General features: G+C 41.2%; 1 protein-coding gene across 1 annotated transcript; it reads left to right on the forward strand.

Annotated features, from left to right (window-relative positions):
• Nucleotides 1–377: 377 nt before the first annotated feature.
• Nucleotides 378–9,415, forward strand: LOC119911889 (flocculation protein FLO11-like). The gene is made up of 5 exons (XM_038730871.1): nucleotides 378–613; nucleotides 1,498–1,562; nucleotides 1,650–1,950; nucleotides 8,550–8,716; nucleotides 9,169–9,415. The coding sequence occupies exons 1-5, from the start codon at nucleotides 449–451 to the stop codon at nucleotides 9,413–9,415; spliced, it is 945 nt and encodes a 314-aa protein (XP_038586799.1). The 5' UTR covers nucleotides 378–448.
• Nucleotides 9,416–21,119: the final 11,704 nt, after the last annotated feature.

Genomic DNA, 21,119 nt, shown 5'->3' on the forward strand with positions numbered 1-21,119 from the left:
AACAACAACTGAGGCAACGACACCTGCTCCAACAACTGAGGAAACAACGACACCTGCCCCGACAACAACTGAAGCAACAACGACACCTGCTCCAACAACTGAGGCAACAACGACAACTGCCCCAACAACAACTGAGTCAACGACACCTGCTCCAACAACTGAGGAAACAACGACACCTGCCCCGACAACAACTGAAGCAACAATGACACCTGCTCCAACAACTGAGGCAACAACGACACCTGCCCCAACAACAACTGAGGCAACGACACCTGCTCCAACAACTGAGGAAACAACGACACCTGCCCCGACAACAACTGAAGCAACAACGACACCTGCTCCAACAACTGAGGCAACAACGACAACTGCCCCAACAACAACTGAGTCAACGACACCTGCTCCAACAACTGAGGAAACAACGACACCTACCCCGACAACAACTGAAGCAACAATGACACCTGCTCCAACAACTGAGGCAACAACGACACCTGCTCCAACAACTAAAGGAACCACCACCATGGTGATGTTCAGATCTGTTCAAAGCACATTTACAAGTGACTTGAACAATCAATCATCTGCAGCATTTAGAGATCGAGTTTCAATGATAAAGACACAGGTAAGTCAAACCCTTAGAAAAAAATCTTTTGTTACAATTACTGAACTTTTTCAACAGAGCTCAAGCCCCCATTCAGAAAACTGAAAGGTTATGGTAACGATTTAAAATACAGCTAATATTCATATTGTTTTGTATCTTTCTAGGTTTGTATATTTCTAGGTGTTAATTTTTTTCAAATGTTTTTTTTCCAGTAAGTAACCAGTATTTACAAAAATGGTAGAATTTACTCTATTGTTCCCTATAGTCTTGTTTCTAAGTAAATTGTTTATTAAAACTTCATTCAGACAGCAGAATTAGATTAGAGCTAAGTTTCATAAAGTATCAATAACCTTCAAAAATAAGCATTAAGGCATGCTTAACTTCAATACTTGTACTGTATACAATAAAACATACAGTACGTAGAATTGAAACACAGCTAGTGAATGGTCAATTCCCCAAGCAGAAATTCGCCACATAGAAAGGAATCGCATACCAGTTGAAAAAATGTGCACACTGCCCAGAAATACACGTGAAGACACTTAATGTTACTGCAAAAAATGTATAGGTCATCTATTATTTTTTTAATCCTGTGGTGGTTCTCATCATTAGTTTTCCTCCTGTCTGTCGGTCTCCTGGACACAGTTATATTTATGCACTAAAGAAAGTACAGAAAACAAAAGAAAAAGAAAAAACTGTAAAATAAGGAAATATAATGATAAACTGGAATATTTGCATTTCCTGATGAAAATACAGGTACATAAGTGCTGCTGCTGCTGCAGAATAATAATAGTAATTATTACATGAAATTAAGAAGATAACTAAACTACACCTCCAGCTCACTGTACAACTTGGGCAAACATATATGTGAAATGTGTTGAAGTACGATTTGTTTTCTGTTTCTGCAGCTTGAACCTGTGTTCCACACGGCTTTCCCTTCCTCCTTCTTGTCCCTGGACGTGGTGTCATTCAGGTAATTTGTTAAGACTTATCATGTTAAATTTTAAGAGTAGTGACCAAAATGTGATATTTCAAAGATATTTTGTTTCTCCATCTGCAGAAATGGATCAGTCATCAATGACGTGAACCTTCTCTTTGCAAGCACATCTGTTCCTAATAATTTTGAGATTGGGATGGTTTTGATCAATGATAGTTTAAACGTCACTGGCTTCGACATTGAAAGTAGCTCAATCAAAGTGAATGGCACCCTATATTCTGATGTACCTGCTCCCACATCTGAGGCAACAACGACACCTGCTCCAACAACTGAGGCAACAACGACACCTGCTCCAACAACTGAGGCAACAACGACACCTGCTCCAACAACTGAGTCAACCACGACACCTGCTCCAACAACTGAGGCAACAACACCCGCCCCGACAACCGAAGCAACAACGACACCCTCCCCGACAACCGAAGCAACAACGACACCTGCTCCAACAACTGAGGCAACAACGACACCTGCTCCAACAACTGAAGCAACAACACCTGCTCCGACAACTGAGGCAACAACAACACCTGCTCCAACAACTGAGGCAACAACGACACCTGCTCTGACAACTGAGGCAACAACGACACCTGCCCCAACAACAACTGAGGCAACGACACCTGCTCCAACAACTGAGGAAACAACACGTGCTCCGACAACAATTGCAAAAACAACAACCCGTGCTCCGACAACGATTGCAAAAACAACAACCCGTGCTCCGACAACTACAAAAAAAACAACACGTGCTCCGACAAAAACTACAAAAAAAACAACACGTGCTCCGACAACAACAGCAAAAAAAACAACACGTGCTCCGACAACTGCAAAAACAACAACGCGTGCTCCGACAACTGCAAAAACAACAACGCGTGCTCCAACGACACCTGCTCCAACAACTGAGTCAACAACGACACCTGCCCCGACAACAACTACTGAGGCAACCACGACACCTGCCCCGACAACAACTACTGAGGCAACCACGACACCTGAACCGACAACAACTACTGAGGCAACCACGACACCTGCCCCGACAACAACTACTGAGGCAACCACGACACCTGCCCCGACAACAACTACTGAGGCAACCACGACACCTGCCACGACAACAACTACTGAGGCAACCATGACACCTGCCCCGACAACAACTACTGAGGCAACCACTTCTCTGAGCACTGTGCTATAGCAATATTTAACTTTCAGTACTAATTCTGTTCTTAGGTCATGTTAAACAAGTAAAATCAGCCACACTGGAAAGTAAAATCACCTTCACCATTGTCTGAATGCATTTTATTTTGAAACGTGCAGATTGAGAAATTCAAATGTGAGATGTCTGTGAAGTTAGTTGTCATCAACACAGGTCATTTTACAAGCAAAGATGATTCAAAATGGTGTTGTTTTACTCTGACCTTCAAATTATCTAAACCTTTCTGTAACTTTCAAAAGCATGTGAAATTCATGTTTAGGTTTCATTTAGTGTACACATTGTATTTATGTAATCACGTATAGCTATATTCTGTGAGACTATTGTGGTTTGTATAATTTCTATCAGAAACTTTACAATGATCAGAATGCAAATTATTTTGTGAATTTAAATTGAGTCTAGTGTGATGTTTTTGATGAGTAAACAGAAAATGTATCAGGGCATGTTTAACCTTGTACAACTCTTGTAAAATTGAAACACCTATCATTTTGTGTCTGAAACTTAATTTTGATTAAAGGCGATTGCTTCTTGCTACTAGATTGGTACGAGCAGAAGCAGCAAGTGATTGATGGCTTGAGGGCAAAACATGATGGAAAAAGTCACAAAACACACTAGAGACTTCACGATAGAGAAGTTTGGCTGAGAGTAACTTTACCACTGAGTAGACGGAGCAATCTAGCGATGAGGGGCAGGAGAGTTTTTGAGCGAGCAGTTGATAAGTAGATTGCAATCAGGGTGGAGATAGATGGCCTTTCAGTTTTTGGACCCTTCCTCTGAACGCCCTCCCTAGCCACATCCAACAAGCTAACTTTATGCCACCTTTGAAACAAGCCCTCAAAACCCACCTTTTCAAGTCTACATTCCCCAGTTAACTTCGTTCCCTTCTCTCCCGTCAATGTTCTTTTCAACTAATTATTTTTATCTTCCCACTGTGAAGTGTCTTTGAGTATTTAGAAAAGTGCTATATAAATGTAATTTATTATTAATATTATTAACTGTCACAAGCCAGCTCTTAAACTGTGACAAAAAGGAGGTGAGACACAACAGGCACAAGCATGCTAAAGATATGATTTATTGTAAAAGTTAATAATAATAATAATAATAATAATCTTTATTTGTAGAGCACTTTTCAAAAACAAAGTGCTTTAACAAGTGTAAAGACAATAATACAAAAACAATACAAGATAAAAGCATGAAAACATTGAAAAGACTAAAATACACATTTAAGATAAATATAAAATTAGTAAAATACAATAAAATAAAAGGGATAAAATAAAGTGAAATATGATCGGGAAAGGCTCTCCTATAAAAATATGTTTTAAGAAGGGACTGACTCAGCCGACCTGATTTCCTTGGGCAGGCTGTTCCAGAGCCTCGGGGCCCTGACAGCAAACGCTCTGTCCCCTTTAGTGTTCAGTCGAGACTCTGGAACAGACAACAGACCTCTGCCCGAGGATCTCAAGGTACGTGCTGGTGTATATGGGACTAAAAGGTCAGAAATATAACAAGGCGAGAGGCCATGAAGAGCTTTAAAAGTGATCAATAGAATTTTAAAGTCAATTGTAAAACATACTGGGAGCCAGTGTAATGAAGCTAAAATAGGAGTAATGTGGTCATATTTCTTTGTTCTGGTTAAAAGCCTGGCAGCTGAGTTCTGGACAGTCTGGAGTTGATCAATAGATTTTTGGGTTAAACAGGTGAAAAGGCTGTTGCAATAATCCAGGCGTGATGGGATGAAGGCGTGTAAAATGGTCTCGGTGTCCTTAAAAGTTAACATAGAAATATAGCAAAAATTCGATCTAAGTTGATAAAAACATGATTGAACAAGCTTTGTGGTGTGCTGCTCAAAATTTATATTTCTATCAAACCAAACACCAAGGTTCTTTGCCACAGGCTTAATGTGATTTACTAGGGAACCAGCAGATGGCAGTATTTGATTTGCCATCTGCTGGGACCCGATGACCAGGATTTCTGTTTTGTCTGAGTTCAGCTGGAGGAAATTATTTGACATCAATTTTTTAACTTCACAAAGGCAGTTGTTAAGTGAACTCAGCATTTCAGGGTCTGTGGATCTGACGGGCAAGTATATTTTTTTGTGTCATCAGCATAAAAAAGAAAGGAAATGCCTTGTTTATGGATAATATGTCCAAGGGGAAGCAGATACAAGGGAAACAAAATGGGTCCTAAGACCGACTCCTGATCAATGGTGTCAAAAGCAGCGCTAAGGTCCAGGAGTACCAGGACTGAGCACATACCTTCATCAGCAGACATTAAAAGGTCATTGGTGACTTTAAGCAGGGCAGTCTCAGTGTTGTGGTACTTCCCAAAACCAGATTGAAACTTTTCAAATATTTTGTTATTTTCCAGTACAGTGAGCACCTGTTTGGACACAATTCTTTCTAGAATCTTTGCAATAAAAGTTAGTTTTGAAATTGGTCTAAAATTATGTGGGAGGGAGGGATCTAAACCAGGTTTCTTTAAAAGTGGGTTCACGCAAGCCGTTTTAAAATAATCAGGGACACAACCAGTAGATAGGGAGCTGTCGAAAACAGAGATCAAATGGGGCCCTACAGAATCCATTACTTTCAGTAAAAACTTAGGTATTACTGTAGGTATTACATCAAGTGGGCTGGAGGACACTCATTTGTGAAATTTTTTTTTAAAGCTCAGACAAGTCAATGGGATAAAACTGGTTAAAACTCTCTTGTTGCTGGTGAGGAACCTCTGAGTAAGAGGCCGCGGGGGTAATAGAGGCTCTGATTGACACCACCTTATTGGTAAAATAAGATAAAAACAATTCACAGTCATCATTACTTCCAGCTGAGGCACAAGGAGGGGTTGGGTTTACCAGCTGATCCACAGTCTTAAACAGAAACCTGAGATTGTGTTTATGTGTAGTAATGAGTTTAGAAAAGTAGTGTGTTCTCGCATCCTTAACCATGTTATTGTAGTTAATTAATAACTCCTTCAGACTGAGGTAATGGACTTTGAGAGTGGTGGCTTTGGCTCTGAAAGAATGTGCAAAACTTTGAAAAACTTTGTTCATTAAAGATGCAAGAACACACGGAGCTTGTTGAGGCGGCATAAGTAACGGGAGATTAACAGCTAAAAACAATACATCCGTGGTCAGATATGGTCATGTCCACTAATTCCACAGAGGTAACGCTGACACCCAGGGTAAAAACCAAGTCCAGTGTATGACCACGGTTATGTGTTTGCCCTTAGACATGTTGTTTGAAGTTAAAAGAAGTGGCCATATTTAAAAAGTTAATTGCATTGCCATTGGTGGGGTCATCAACATGAATATTAAAATCACCACAAAGAACAATTCTGTCATAATTTAAAACCAGAGTAGATAAAAATTCAGTAAGTTCTGATAAAAATCCTCCAAGCGGTTTTGGGGGACGATAAATTCAAACAAATATGACAGGCTACAGCCCTCCAAGTTTAAGAGTGAGAACTTCAAAGGAGTTAAATTCATCACAGTGTACTTAATGGCATTTAACTTTTTTCCTATACACGCTCACTAGCCCACCACCACGACCACTGACCCTCGGTTGACTAAAACAATCATATTGAGGCGGACACAGTTCAGCTAGCTGGCTATAGTCATTCATTTGCAACCTGGATTCAGTTAAAAACATAAAATCTAGATTTGCAGACAAGATAAAATCATTTAAGATAAAAGTCTTACTCGACAGTGATCTCACATTGAAGAGAGCCATTTTAAATGTGTTTGTTTTGGGTGCTGGAGTTAGTGCAGTTGTCATAATCCTTACAAGATTACTAATATTTCTGTGTGGGATGTGCACATTTCGGTTTACTGGTCTATGCGTGATGATGACAGGAATAGAAGTCTTTGGAACAGTGCTGGGAGCAGACAGCTTTACATGCCAGCAGGTGGAGACAGTTGTTTGTGGCAGTGAGGCAGAGTTATGTTCAGTGACCGGTGTTGTATCCAGGTGTGCTGCATGAATGATAAGTCATTCACGTAAGTCATGTGTGGAGGACCGCACCACATGCTGTATGTGAGCTGCTAACATTTCTGACACCTGTTTGTTTGGGTGAAGTCTGTCTTTCTTAAATTTTTTTTGCCAGAAAATATTAAAGTTATCGACGTAACACACATCGTGAGCCCTGCAGGCGGACTGGAGCCAGTCGTGGAGGCAAAGGAGTCTACTGTAGCGGCCAGCACCGCGACCAACTGTGGGAATGGAACCAGAGATAAAAACGGACTTTCCACACTGCTTTAAAAAGTTAAAAAGACGGTTAAAATCTGATTTTGTCAGCTCAGACTGCTGAAGAGCTGTGTCATTTGTTCCCACATAGACTATCACTCTTGTGATGGAGGATGGGAGCAATGGCATCAGGTCCTGGAGTTTTTTTTATATTTCAGCTGTGGTGGCACTGGTGATATAACTTCTGAACAAAACTATCCAAGCCTCTACACTTTAAATCAGCATATGAGGTGGGTTTGATAGAAATACAATATCCAATAACATGGAAATCTTTTTCATCAGAAGACTCAAAATTTGTTGTGTTTGATAAAAAATCCAACAGGAGAGTAGTTCTATCAGCAACAATGTCACAGATAATAGCTGAACTAAACAGTTGTTTATCTGAAAACAAAATGGGTCATATCGAGCTTGATTACAACAACATTACCAACAGAGTAAGCATTTTACCAACTAGAGACGTAGAATGAACGTGTCATGGAAAACTTGCACAAATGTTGGAATTTATCCCCGAAGTGACTTTTAAAACTCATGAGGGAATTACGATATTTAGATCTCAACCACAAACTAACATAGTGTTGACACAGATGCCATATATGGCACCACATCCTGCCGATGTTAATGTAGGGATGTGTAATATATTTGTTTACACAGATATTGTTCATCATCAAACAGTAGGGCATAGTTACGTCCCTCTTTTAAGAATAGTACATATATCGGGGTCAAAACTCCATATGATCACAAATACATATGACAGACCACACTACCTGAGGCTATGCAAAAAACACATTAATAGTATCAAGATTTCCCTCAAATCAGATAAGAATCAGCATATCCCTTTTATGTACAGCAAAGTGATAATAAAGCTACACTTTCAGCCTTTGAAGTACCAGTAGGGGTAAACCAAGGGTGAAAGTAACACGGGACGAAAGTAACATGCCGATTTTCTCAGAGCCCATTTGCAGTCCAAGCTGTGACATCACCTTCAGCATGCAACCCTTGATGGAGCTGCCACGTATCACATGATTTTGTCATCGTTTCCCGCAGCCGTCTTCGGAAAACTTTTTTTGAGCTTTTTTTGTTTAGTGCTTTAACACACCCTGAAGTTTGCCCTGTCAGAGTTTTTCAGTATAAAAATCAATTGTCTTTATATGTTTCTGTCGGGACGAAAGTAACACTTGTTACTTAGGTTAACTAAGGTTGAGGGCTTTACGGATCTGTTTTTTCCCCCAGTCCTTCCCCTGGAGCCCGCCCTCACTACCGTCTTCGGAGTTAAGACAGGCCAGGCGGGGCCCGGATGGCGCCCTGTCCTGGCCTCCCAGGCAGCACAGTGGTTGTGCTGCATCACCGACAAAAATAGTGCTCCTTTTAGAACTCCGCCTCCGCCAACAACGTAGCCCTCATCGCATTCTCCTTCACCAAGCTAGCGGCTAACTCCACCACCATGACGGAGGAGGAGATAGAGGAGATTAGCAAAGGAGCTAGTGCGCAGCTCACTGAGTGCACTGCCTCAGCTGTGGGATGGTCGTCTGGCAGACCCAGATCCACCAGATCCTGTGGTTCCAGCAGTCCGTCATCCCAGAGGCCACGAGGAAGGAGCTGGTTGAGGCCCCGGTGAGCTCGGATGGGCTTTTCGGGCCTCAGTTCCGGTCCCTCGTCGACACTGCGAGGTCCGCAGCTCAGGAAGCTGAAGGCATCAGACAGTATGTTGGATGGGCTCATCCTCCTTCTCATCCTCCCTGTCCCCTTTCCCCTGGCTCATTGGTGGGACCGACGCGATCGGCAGAGAGACCGCTAGTGCCACGGCTGGCACCTGCCCCTCCCAAGGCTCCAGCTTTGGCCTGCTCATGGTTGCAGCCTTGCCGTGCTGAGAAGCGCCAATGACATTTTGGGGGGAAAATGTGTGTTTCCTGTGCCTGTTCTGTTTGCACTTTTGTTCGAAATCCAAACTGTTTTGAAATAAAACACAAACAGAGCCCTGAAGAGCTTTTTCCTGCGCCCGCTGCTGTCTCTGCCGAGTCAGTGGCCGCCTTTTCACACATTTCCGCCACACTACACGGACCAGCTGCAGCTGGCCAGACGGCCTTCATGCAGCCTGGCTCCTACGTCACAAGTAGCCCTCCCCCTTCACCCTGGCTGCCCACTGGCTCCACAGAGGCACCGCTCAGCTTGTTTCTCCCACATTACATGGTACAGCTGCGGCCAGCCAGGCAGCCGTCACACTTTCTGGCTCTGCGGTCACGAGCAGACCCCCTTCCCTGTCGCCTGCCTCCACCCCTCCAGGGGAGCGGCATGGCTATGAGCCCACAAGCGTGGTAGTCCCACCTTGTGTGGACCTTGAGGCGACCGTGTCCTTCCTCTGCCTCCCTTTCTCCGGCGTCAGGGACGCGGACTGGCTGTAGACCCGCGAGTGTATCTGGGAGGCCCCTCTGTGCTGAACATCATGTCGAGGGGAGGCCCTCGCCCAGACGCGTGGCGCCTCCATCCCGATCTGGTGGACCAGATCTGGCTCCGGTTCTGCAGGGCAGAGGTGGATCTGTTTGCCAACAAGCTGAATGCTCAGTGCGTCCTTTGGTTTTCATTGAGCCCACGGGACATCCTCCCGCTGCGAGTGGACGCCTTCACTCACTTTGCCTCCCCAGCTGCTGGATGCTTTTCCACCGGTACGGCTGATCTCGCGCCTTCTTGATTGCCTGCATTTTTCAACCTTGGCGGTGATTCTGGTGGCCCCGGAGTGCCAGCCTCTCCGGTTCTGGCCACTGAGAGGCAACTCCTGGAGGGCTTAGGTCTCTCCCGTGAGGTGGTTCGCACCACATGCTGTATGGGTCGAGAGCCGCCTCCACACAGTCCTCTTACTCCTCTCAGTGGTTGGCCTTCCAACGCTGGTGTCTGGACCAGGGGACGGACCTGGTCGCCTGTCCTCTGCCGGCAGTGCTTTTGTTCCTCCAGTTGCTCACTGACAGGGGGCTGCGATTTAGTACGGTTAAAACCTACATTGCCGCCATTTCGTCCTGTCACGAAGGCTTCGGGGACAGCACTGTGTTCTCCCACCCCATGGTGAAGCGTTTCCTTAGGGGTGTGCGGAGGCGCAGGCCGGTGATGTGGCCTGTTGCCCCACAGTGGGATTTGGCGCTGGTTTTCCTTAACCCAAGCCCTGTTTGAGCCTTTGGAGACGGCGGACCGGAGATTCCTTTCGCCTAAGGTCGCCTTGCTCCTGGCTCTGACATCGGTCAAGAGGGTCACCGATCTGGCTGCCCTCTCTGTAGCTCCAGCATGGTTCAGGAATAAGGGCGACGGCAGCTCAGCTGTTCTGCGCCCTAACCCGGCGTTCATGCCTGAAAGCATTAAGAGCTCCCTTCGGTTGCGGGTCATCACCCCTTTTGGCTTCCCCCCCCTTTTAAAATCAGGTTTTTCTGATAAATGCTACTTTCGCCCCTGCTCACCTCTTTTAGACAAGGACCAAACATGTATCAGCCATATACTCACAATGCGGAGAAATACGTTGCATATTATACAGCCCAAGCGGGTGGTGATTTACCAGGATACAGCGGGCATGGTGCTCAGTATGGTGCAGGGTTAGGGGGTATCTTTAGGGGTCTTTTTAGACTAGCATTTCCCTTACTCAAGAAAGGATTTACATTTGTTGCCCCTCATTTAAAGACAGCTGCTGAAAACATATCTACGGATGTTAGTACTAACACCGTGACTCCCTGACCAATAAAACGAGGGAAAAGAGGGGGTTTCCTACCAAAGAGGCATAGCCGAACAACAATAAGAAGACCCATACTAAAGCTAGAAAAAATAAATAAGTAAGGAGAAGCAAGTCGACAAAATGTCAGAAGACAAGACACATTTTCTAACGAGAATGTCGTTGGTACATAGCCTGTCACAAGCGTGCGTTAAGTCGGAGCTAGACCTGTTTATGGTACCGTTAATGTTGAGAATATTTCTTAGGTGTCTTAATTGATGTTGATTGAACAGGGAAAGCTAAGACAGGTCTAGCTTAGAGTTATGTAGCTGACCCCATAAGTGTTTGCTTTAGGTATTTATCACACGTACTTGTCCTCATCAGGAAGACAACAATAGACTGATTAGTTAGAGACAGTAGTTCAGTTCTCTCATTATTTTATGAGCTTCATTGTTTTTGTCAGTTTTACAGTTGTTACAAAAACTGGTTAGTGGATAAAAGTATATTTTAGGTTTCATTCATTGTTGAGAATATTTCTTAAGGAACTTTTTTTGATATAACAGGGAAAGGTGAGACATCTCTGGCTTAGAGAAATTTAACTGATCCCATAAGTGTTTTCTGACCTTCTAGCTTTAGGTATTTCTCACATGTACTTGTCTTTGTCAGGAAGACAACAATATACTGATCAGTTAGAGACAGTAGCTTAGGCATCAGGCTAGCAGATATCAGTGTTCTCTGGGAATCTTACAAGGTTGAGCCATATAAGAATGTTTACAAGAACTAACTGGCTCCACAGATTAGAGTACAACTAATGGATAGTGAGAGATTCCAATATGATGAAGCATTGGAGTCTAAACATCAGATAGATAGTTGTTCTAGCTGAAAGATGACCTAATAGAGAAACATACAGGCACTAGGGGGAAAACAGAAACATAAAAGGGACCACAAGATGTTATCCTTGGTGTTGGTACAGCCGGGCTCAATAAACCATGCTATGTTAAGTCTTCATCAGTCTCTTCACACCTGAACCTGGCTCACAACAATATCATTTCAACAGTTAACACAAACATGTATTGAGAAACGCGTCTACGTCGAATTCCCTCCTTTAGCAGCGATATCAGACTCGGCACACCTTGAATTTTTCATCAAACAATATGTTTCTGTACACGCGCATAAAAATCACCAAAGCTAACGGCGGAAACCTGGATTAAGCAGACGAAGTGGGCTTTATCAGCTACCGTGGATGTACAATATTTTCATAGGTTGACATATCGTTGGGTAACCGACTCATAACGCAATCATCAAACACATATCCTTACAGGGGTACAATAGAATGCCTTTTGAACTGTGGAAAGGATGCTCTGCAGACACAGTTTGGATCCGGACTATTCTGCATGGATGCTGCAGGTTATATGGACGACACAACGGCCGGAGGACTCAATGAGGGACTAGTTAAAAGAATGGAGTACACACAAGGCGGCCGCGTAGTGGAGCTAATATCCCCTTTCCATTCTGACTAGTTTTTTCAAGACAAGTTAATGATAAATGAAGTAGACCTCAAGATAAAATTCACAAGAGCTAAAAAGGAATTTTGCTTAATGCGCAACACTGTAGACAACTTTCAGGTTAACATTATGTCAGCAAGCCTGTTTGTAAAGAAAGTCTCCGTATCTTTGGCTGTTAAGCTAGCGCATGCTAAGGCATTAACGCATGGCAATGTTAAATATCCCATAGACAGAGTCTGTCTTAAAAATTTAAGCGTCTGTTTGTAATCAAGAAAATATATTCTTGGGACAAATAACTAAATACCTTTATTGTAGTAGGATATGTAGATCATGAGATCATTACGTAGTTATGCGTGTAATCCATTTACATTTAACCATTATGATATAGAGCTTTTATGTTTAACCTGACGATATACCATTAAAAGGTTGTAGCAAACCTAAATTTAGTTATGCAATTTAATAAATTTATGAGAATTGATACCCAGTTATGAATTTTATTATTCATAAAATCAAACCAGATTCCTTGTTTCAGGGCACCACCGGAGTTGTTATAATCCTAGAGTCTCCGGACCTCTAGGTAGTTTTAATAATTATACAATTATTACTAGTGATCAGTTAATAATCGCTCAATTATTTTAAATCAGTCACTCATTCTCATATCTAAAGGGTCAATTCTCTCGGCAGGGACGTAGAAATAGGCAACACACACAGCTCTTGATTATATTACAGTGAATTTATTCTCTAACTAATGTGATAAGAAGATGGTTGGATACAGGAAACATAAACATTTGCTGAACAATGAGCCTGGAGGTTCGATTGTGGGAAGCATTTGACTCATACGGCATAGAAGAACTACTGAAAGTAAACTAATGCTATGATTTTAGGAGTTAAAATGGACATCTGATCACAGAACGTGTGTTAAGTCTTACTGCTTGTCGACAGCCTGCTTTCGGCCTGTTGCACGGGTCCCACGCTAGCTGCCGATCCTGGCTTTTTGCTAGGGATTCTCCAGGGTTCTCCGTGTCCGATTGAAAACGCCTCCTCCGTCTGGCAATTCGGCTGTTTTCAGGTTTCCTTCGTTGTAGCTGGCGAGACCACGTGGCTTGGTCTGACCTCGGTGAAGTTGGCTCGAGGTTGGTTGGGCGTGGTTCCCCAGGGGGTGTCTCAGGTTTCCCAAGGGACTGCCTCTCTAAACTTAATGTCTAAAAAAAAGAAATCTATTTGCACGTATTATAATCAAATATTTTCCACAATCGAACCTCAATGGTTGAACGGTTGTACTGTTCTAAGCATTTGGTAACAGGAAACAATTGTCACATTATTGGTCAGGATATTTATATACTACTTTATATTTCGTACTTATTTCGGAGCTCAGGTTACATGAGGAAAGCTTGGATTACATTAGATGAAGGAGTGTCTTGCTGAAAATAAAAACACTGCACAAGTAACTTTCTTTTCAGCACTAATATCAGCAACAGATAGCAAAAACAGTTAACATAACTACTCAAATAGAGGCAAACGTAATCAAGTAACTAAAGATTTAATTAAACTTAATTAAATGCTTAGAGTCTTTTGAGACTGCAGTCCCTTTTACATTGAAAGTTCGGCTTTCCTGGATTGTGTCACACCTAGGTGAGACAAGGAGTATCCCTTTGATGTGGTAATAAAACAAAGAATAAGGTTAGTTGCCACGGAAACATGTGTAGGGGGGTCAGTTTTGATAGGCTGTTCAGGGAAATGCCAATGGCTGGTTCGTGTCCCTTTGTCAGTTTAACAGTCAGGCCCCGCGTTATCAGCTTCGGAATCAAAAAGGTGCCAGTTTTATGGTCAGGGATAGCACTTAGAGAAAGCAACTTTGACCCCTCCCCTTTTAATTTTTAGAGTATTAGAATTTAGAGTAGCTCCAAATTAATTCAATATAAAATGCACAAATCCACACCGTTGTTCACTACAAGGTTATCCAATCACTCGATCGTATTTTAGGAGATACAAAGCGACTTGTTTCATTGTTTGCTAATCGATGCCCTCTGGTAACAAGAGGTGTAGATGGTGAACTTGTTCTTTTTTCATTTTTGATACTGTGTATTATTTAAAGGGTTCTGAGATTGCAATAAAGACAGGTTTCTTTTAATGCGCTCAGACATATTTATTTACTTTCTCTTAGGCACATACACAACAGGCAGGTCTGAAAGCAGGTCAGTTCTGAGTCTGAAATCATCAGGTATCTTAGCTTTATAGTCAATCATTAAATAACCAAAAGGAACACTCGTGTCATCGTCAAAACAATCCATAAAAAAATTACTCTTCCCAGGAAATATTTGTCTAGCCATTAGCATGACTTGGTATTTATCTCTGGGATTTTTAAATAAAACAAGATAATTGGTGTTCAAATTAATAGTACTAATAGTACTTTACCTTGAAAAAACAAATTCAGAACTAGATATAAACAACTTAAATTTCTATGATGTACATATTTTGTAAAGAAATTTTGGTCCTCAATGTTATTGCTAGTATCATTCATTAAATCATCAATAATCAACTAATTGTTTTTATCTACAGGCAGCAATGTATCATCGCATAAAGACAGATGTAAACCTTCAACAAAATTCACACTTCTAATTTTCAATAACTGGTCAACTGCCAGCACGAATAAATATATACAACATTTTCAATATGTTTTGAAATGAGCTTTTCTGCATTTTCAATTAACATTTTCACAAAATATGTTTTACAACTGTTTGAAGGACCTGACACAATTAGACTAAAAGGATGTTGTAATCTAAAATCAAAACCATCTGTCTCTCTAACAGCCATTTCAAAAACCATGTGGTAAAGTTCTCAGATCAGAAAAAACTCTGACGTGTTAACGTGCCCAGCCCTTGTCAGAACGGTTCTTTTGGCCATCACTAAGTGTGAATGTTATGATAAACTTGTTGACATGACTGGCCGTTTGAATTACATGCAGTTGCCACAGACTTTCAGTATTATGCAATGCGGCTGTACTTATAAAATGAAACATTCCCTTCACTCATGGTTTCAACTGTAAACTATCACAACAATGACAATTGCCAACAAAAAAATTATATTCTAAGCAGACGTGATTAAAATTGCATAAATCACAAAGTAACTTTCGTATTTCAAACAAATAGGAGACTTATTAGCACATTTTAACAAGACTCTCTTCATCGCATTGCATCATGAGAATACTGAGGGACGGCCTTTAAGCTAGTACATAGACTATGTACATCGGTTTTGTACGGTCCTCAACCTCTAGACCATCTGCATTCAGGAATCCCTCCTTTTACACTATGGTTTTACCACCACATTCTGCAGACCGTTTTTATAAATCTTCTTAAACTAAGCTAAGATCAACTCTTACTTTCATACATTTTTTCACTTTCCCAAGCCATCACCTTTGGAAACTCATTAAAATTAAGATCAACTCTTACTTTCTTCACTGATCCCCCATTCGTATGTAGGCTAATGTTGTAATTAGTCTTTTCTATTACCACAATGGTGTGTTTTTGTGTATATGGATAGCATACCGTTTGTGTTGCTTGTTTGTTTTGATGAGTATTAGTCGTAATCTTTTATGTTTTTAGATACAAATAGGATTCTGAATAACAATGTGGGGAACATGTGCATCATATGATTAAATTAAGCTAATGCTCTCAATTCCTTCACTTTCCTAATTGTGACAATAAATGTATCTTAGATTCGGCCAGGGATATTTGTTTTTTTTTAAAGTAACATTGGGCTTTCTTTTATTTGTACGTACTGGGACTGAAATTCAGCCCGGGACTTTGAGAGGGAGAGACCTTTTAGGAAAGCGCCCTTTCGGGAGCAGGCAGACTGATTTTTTTGCAGTTATTTTAATATGTATTAGTGCTTTTGTTGTACACAGTGAATCAGATATTTCAAACAAATAGGAGACTTATTAGCACATTTTAACAAAACTCTCTCCATTGCATCATGGGAATACTGAGGTAACACCTTTTAAGCTCAACTTCCACCAAAAGCCAAAGTGTTTAAGCAGCAGAACAGCAGCATGCTTTTACACCTGCATGGCAGTAGGGGTGGTAAATGACCCCTCTATAACTTTTAACCCTTTTGTCAGGGTCTCTGTCAGTCCCCATGTTTTCCACCTCCTCCTCTCCCCAACCACTATAATAGCCTGCAGGTCCCACATACTCTCTCCTCGCATTTAAGGGGAAAAAAACCAAAACTTCCTATAGATAATAGTAGCCCACGATAAAACGGGGTCTTATTTTAATACTAGGCTACCATATGTGCAATGTTTATAGACATTGTTTGCGCTATGAGGGTGGCTCAGGGGTTTTAATGATACACTCACACACACTGTTTTAATGCATGATATCACATTTAGTTTAAATGAAGAGAAAATAAAAACAAGATGTGGGCTAGTTATAAATAAATAGCTAGACTTTGTGTAGCTACTGTTAAATGACAAGAGGATATTATATGGGCATGCAGTACTGCTATCTAAATAGGTTACTTAAGATGTTATTTTACTAATGACTTCTATCTTAAAATATAGGAGCTAGGCTTAACCAAATGAAGCTCTTTTTTTTTTGTCAGTCCGCCGACCCTTATGGGGGGGGGGGCGACTTTAAGAATACTTAAGGATTGTCACCTCTCTGTGATTGCCATCTGTTTTTTTTCCACACATGAACCCGTCCCGATTCACCAACTCCGCCGTTTGCTCTTAGCAACATCTAAGACACCCAAACTTGATAACAGTATTGCATCATATAGACTAAAGTATATTTCAATGATAAAAATGACAAAGATAAAACATCAGCGGTTCTAGATCCATAATTACGCTTTCATGTCAACCCGACAGCTGTCTGGCTGTGATCCTGTCCTATTCTCTCCCACCAACGCAGTCCCACACACCCCCCAAGATTATACTGGCGACACCGCTTGGGCAGTTTCTTAATCTCCTTTTATTAATAACACAGTAGATTACAATTGTCTGCGATGGACTGGGGACCTGTTCAGGGTGTACACCGCCTGTATGGATGAATTGGATGTATGGATGAGCCAATCCCGGAGGTTGACGATGGATGTATGGATGAATTTATTCTAATTGTAGAAACAGTAAAAGCAACCTCAATAACTTGGAGGTCAAAGTCTTAAAAAGACTTGAGTAAAGGAATGTGCTTTAGCACAGTATCGATAATCCTTACACCTTTTCTTTAACTGTTGTTTATGCAGTGTTTTGTAAGTCTATTCTTCATGATGGCCCTCAAAATATGTAAAACACATAGGATTCCTTACAATAAAACGGTTTTATCTTTTAATAGACCTACTGCTATATCTACATTGTTTATAGACATTGTTTGCGTTATGAGGATGACATTGATGAGGTTTTAGATTATAAACAAAGTCACAATTCTATTTGTTTAAATAAGAAAAGGTATCCAGCGGATGCCTAGGAGCCGGGATAACTTTAGGACTAAAAGGACTAAAATAAAGTTTTTCCCCCCTCCTCTCTGGTAGCGCCGTAGGTTACTTCAATCGCTGAGAAAGCTTAATTGTCTTTATTATTTACAAGACAGTTCAGCTACGGTTAAAGAAAATAAAAACCCGCGACACCTCTCACCACCACATCCTTCCTCTATGGGAGGGACCACGAGCACCACTTTTCACATAGGAGTTACTGCATGTTAGAGTCACACACACACACACACACACACACACACCGTCATCAAAAGAGGAATCATGTATCCAGCAGACATCAATATAGCATCCACGATAACTTTAGGACTAAAATAAGTGTTTTTTCTCTCCTCTCTGACAACCCGCATGTCACTCCAATCACTGTCCTTAAGATTTACAAGACCTCAGTCAATAAGTTAAGAATCAAACAAGAGCGCAAATCCCCGATCAATAAGAAAATCCCTCACACATTTGAAACACTTACGTTATTGAGGTAGTTTAATCCTCATACAAAATTAACAGAGTGGATTCTATAAACAAAAAAAGTAACCAGAGTTTGCATTCTCTATCTGCGACAGCTGTGCATAACTCTGGGCCAAAGTCTTTTTTGATGCGTGATTTAAGCCGAGATAGATGTCACCCAATCTACTATACTAACAGGAGACAGTTTTAAGTAGTTTTTTTCTCCTTTCTATGTAAGTCACAATGTTACTTCAATAAAATAAATGCTCTTTTTCTCCTCTCTGGCAACACGGCATGTTATCGCAATTGCTTTCCTTTAGAGTCACACAAGATTGATAAGAGTAGCTTAAATTGTCACGCACTTGTAAACATTTTGTTACTGAGAGGTTTTAAAACAAGAATGAATAAAGTAAATGACCACTCACGCATTTCAAACAGCTTGTTACTGAGAAAGTTTATTGGCATAATTATTTGCTATAAGACAGTTCACACTGAATCTCATCACCCCCTCCTTCATCTATGGGACAGGCCAAAATCCTCTTATCACAACTAGGTGTTACTGCACGTAAGAGACTCACACACCCACAACCCATACTACGCAGTCATTCCAACACAAGAAGAAGCAAGATTCTCTGCATTATCGCCATCACAACAGGAAGCAAGATTATCTGCAATATATTCTTTCATCTTGGTGTTCCTCCCAATGCATAGTGATAGGGCAGAAGGATTATAATACGCGATACTCAATCTAATTGTATTGTAGATTCCCCCCAAAATATCACAAATCATGCTTTTAGGGGAGCTGATGCCTATGATGTCCCTGGTTCCCCCGTACTTCACACCCTGAATTTCCTCAGGGAAATGAAAATAAGCGTCCATGTGTTTATGAATGCGGATCAAACGCCGGGCGCACACACACTGCAGCACGTGCATTATTGTGAGCATGTGCAGAAGTGTCCTTATAATCAAGGAATAAGGGGGGAAAATATACATAGTTAATTGGAATAGATCTTCCTAACAGGAGTCCCACACAGTACCTACTGAGCTAAACATGGAAATGAGTATACAAGGATTTGAAATAATTTGACTTTGTTCTAGCCAGCCATATAATGGCTTCAAAAAATTGGACCGATGCCAGACTTATTTGCCGGCCCCTGGTGTAAAACATTGCTTTACATTCTGACTTAATATCAGGGACATTTGGATTTATTAACCGAAATAAGCCATGTGTGCTTATGTCTTCCCAAAGAATTAACCTCACGATGCGTCTTGTCTGTGTCGAGTGCAGCCCGCAGCTGCCCCCAGAACTTATTATTCCTCCTTCTCAGAGTCGCTGCATGGGTTAAAAACACCACTCTGCCCTTCATACAGGGATTTTATAGATCAACTTCATAGAATTTAGACCTGTTGTGCTCACTGGATTATTTTAGTTTTAAATCTGTTTTGTTGAGATCCTGATTTCGTGACGCCAATTGCTGAAGACATATTGTGAGCCAGTTTCAGGTGTGAAGAAGTTTCTGATGAAGACCTAATATAGCATGGTGTATTGAGCCCACGTGAGGAGATACAGTGCCAGCACACACGTGAACACGTCAAATGCCAACACCAAATCTGAAAGGATAACATCTTTTGGTCCCTTTTATGTTTCTGTCTTCCCCCTAGTGCCTGTAGGTTTATGTATTAGGTCATCTTTTGTCTAGAACAACTAATCTATCTGATCTGATGTTTAGACTCCAATGCTTTGTCATATTGGAATCTATCACTATCCATGAGTTGTACTCGAATCCGTGGAGCCAGTGAGTTCTTGTAAACATTCTTGTAGGACTCAACCTTGTAGGATTCCCAGAGAACACTGATATCTGCTAGCCTGATGCCTAAGCTACTGTCTCTAACAGATCAGTATATTGTTGTCTTCCTGACAAAGACAAGTACATGTGAGAAATACCTAAAGCTAGAAGGTCAGAAAACACTTATGGGATCAGTTAAATTTCTCTAAGCCAGAGATGTCTCACCTTTCCCTGTTACATAAAAAAAAGCCCCTTAAGAAATATTCTCAACACTGAATGAAACCTAAAATATACTTTTAACCACTAACCAGTTTTTGTAACAACTGTAAAACTGACAAAAACAATGAAGCCCATAAAATAATGAGAGGAAATTTTTAACAAAGGATTCCTATGAAGCGGGCAGTGATGGCGAGGCAACTCATCCGTTTCAGTCAGAAGTTGTTAGTTATTCAGGAAGTGATCAAAAATATCCTTGGTCATTCAATTCAATTCACTTCAAATCAGCTTTATTGGCATGAATCATTCATGGTTATCATGATTCTGAATGATGAGTGTATGAACACACAGAGCTCTTCAAGGACCTGTCAGGGAATTCAAGTGCAACAATGCCCTCTGGTGTTTGCATGAGTATACTGCCTAGTCCTACTACCATACTGTGCTACACTTCTGTGTTTTGAGATCATTAGTGATGGACAGACAAAGATGTGATGGAAATTGGATATTTTACTGTGTTTACAGTTTCACCCTGCATGCTTCATCAGAATAGACCAGTGTTTCACTGTGTGGTACTTGATTATTTTATTATATTACAGCTAGGTGAAGTTTCCCATGGAAAAGATGCTCGTTAGAGAGTTTTCTTATCAGACTGTCCTTGATAGGTCTTCATCTCAGGACAGCTGGTCCCTACTCCCTTCCTCCCTTGGATAGATGCGTAATACCCTTACAGTATAAAGTCATCCGTTTCTTCACTAGCTCTTGGTCTTACACTCTGCAGACTGTTTGCACTCTGTATGTTTGTCTGACCCTTTGCAAAGAATAAAACCATTAAAAGATGTCTGGATTGAACTCACTAAAGGACATATTTCCATTTCACGTATGAGGACTTTCATTGTTATTCCTCAGTCTGTAACTTGCAGGAATCGAGGCAACAGGCATTTAATGAAATAAGAAGTCCTTTTCTCAGAGCCGTTATTATAAAGCA

The sequence above is a fragment of the Micropterus salmoides genome, unplaced genomic scaffold (genome assembly GCF_014851395.1).
Source record: "Micropterus salmoides isolate LMB-PRFRI ecotype aquatic unplaced genomic scaffold, ASM1485139v1 Ms_hic_scaffold_2, whole genome shotgun sequence".
NCBI lineage: Eukaryota > Metazoa > Chordata > Actinopteri > Centrarchiformes > Centrarchidae > Micropterus > Micropterus salmoides.

Excerpts from the sequence above, each read along its gene's own strand:
- LOC119911889 (XM_038730871.1), top strand. The coding sequence starts at position 449 with ATGACACCTGCTCCAACAACTGAGGCAACAACGACACCTGCTCCAACA. Across the intron at positions 1,563-1,649 it reads CTGGACGTGGTGTCATTCAG|AAATGGATCAGTCATCAATG; the intron begins GTAATTTGTTAA and ends CTCCATCTGCAG. Across the intron at positions 1,951-8,549 it reads CACCTGCTCCAACAACTGAG|ACCCAGATCCACCAGATCCT; the intron begins GCAACAACACCC and ends GTCGTCTGGCAG.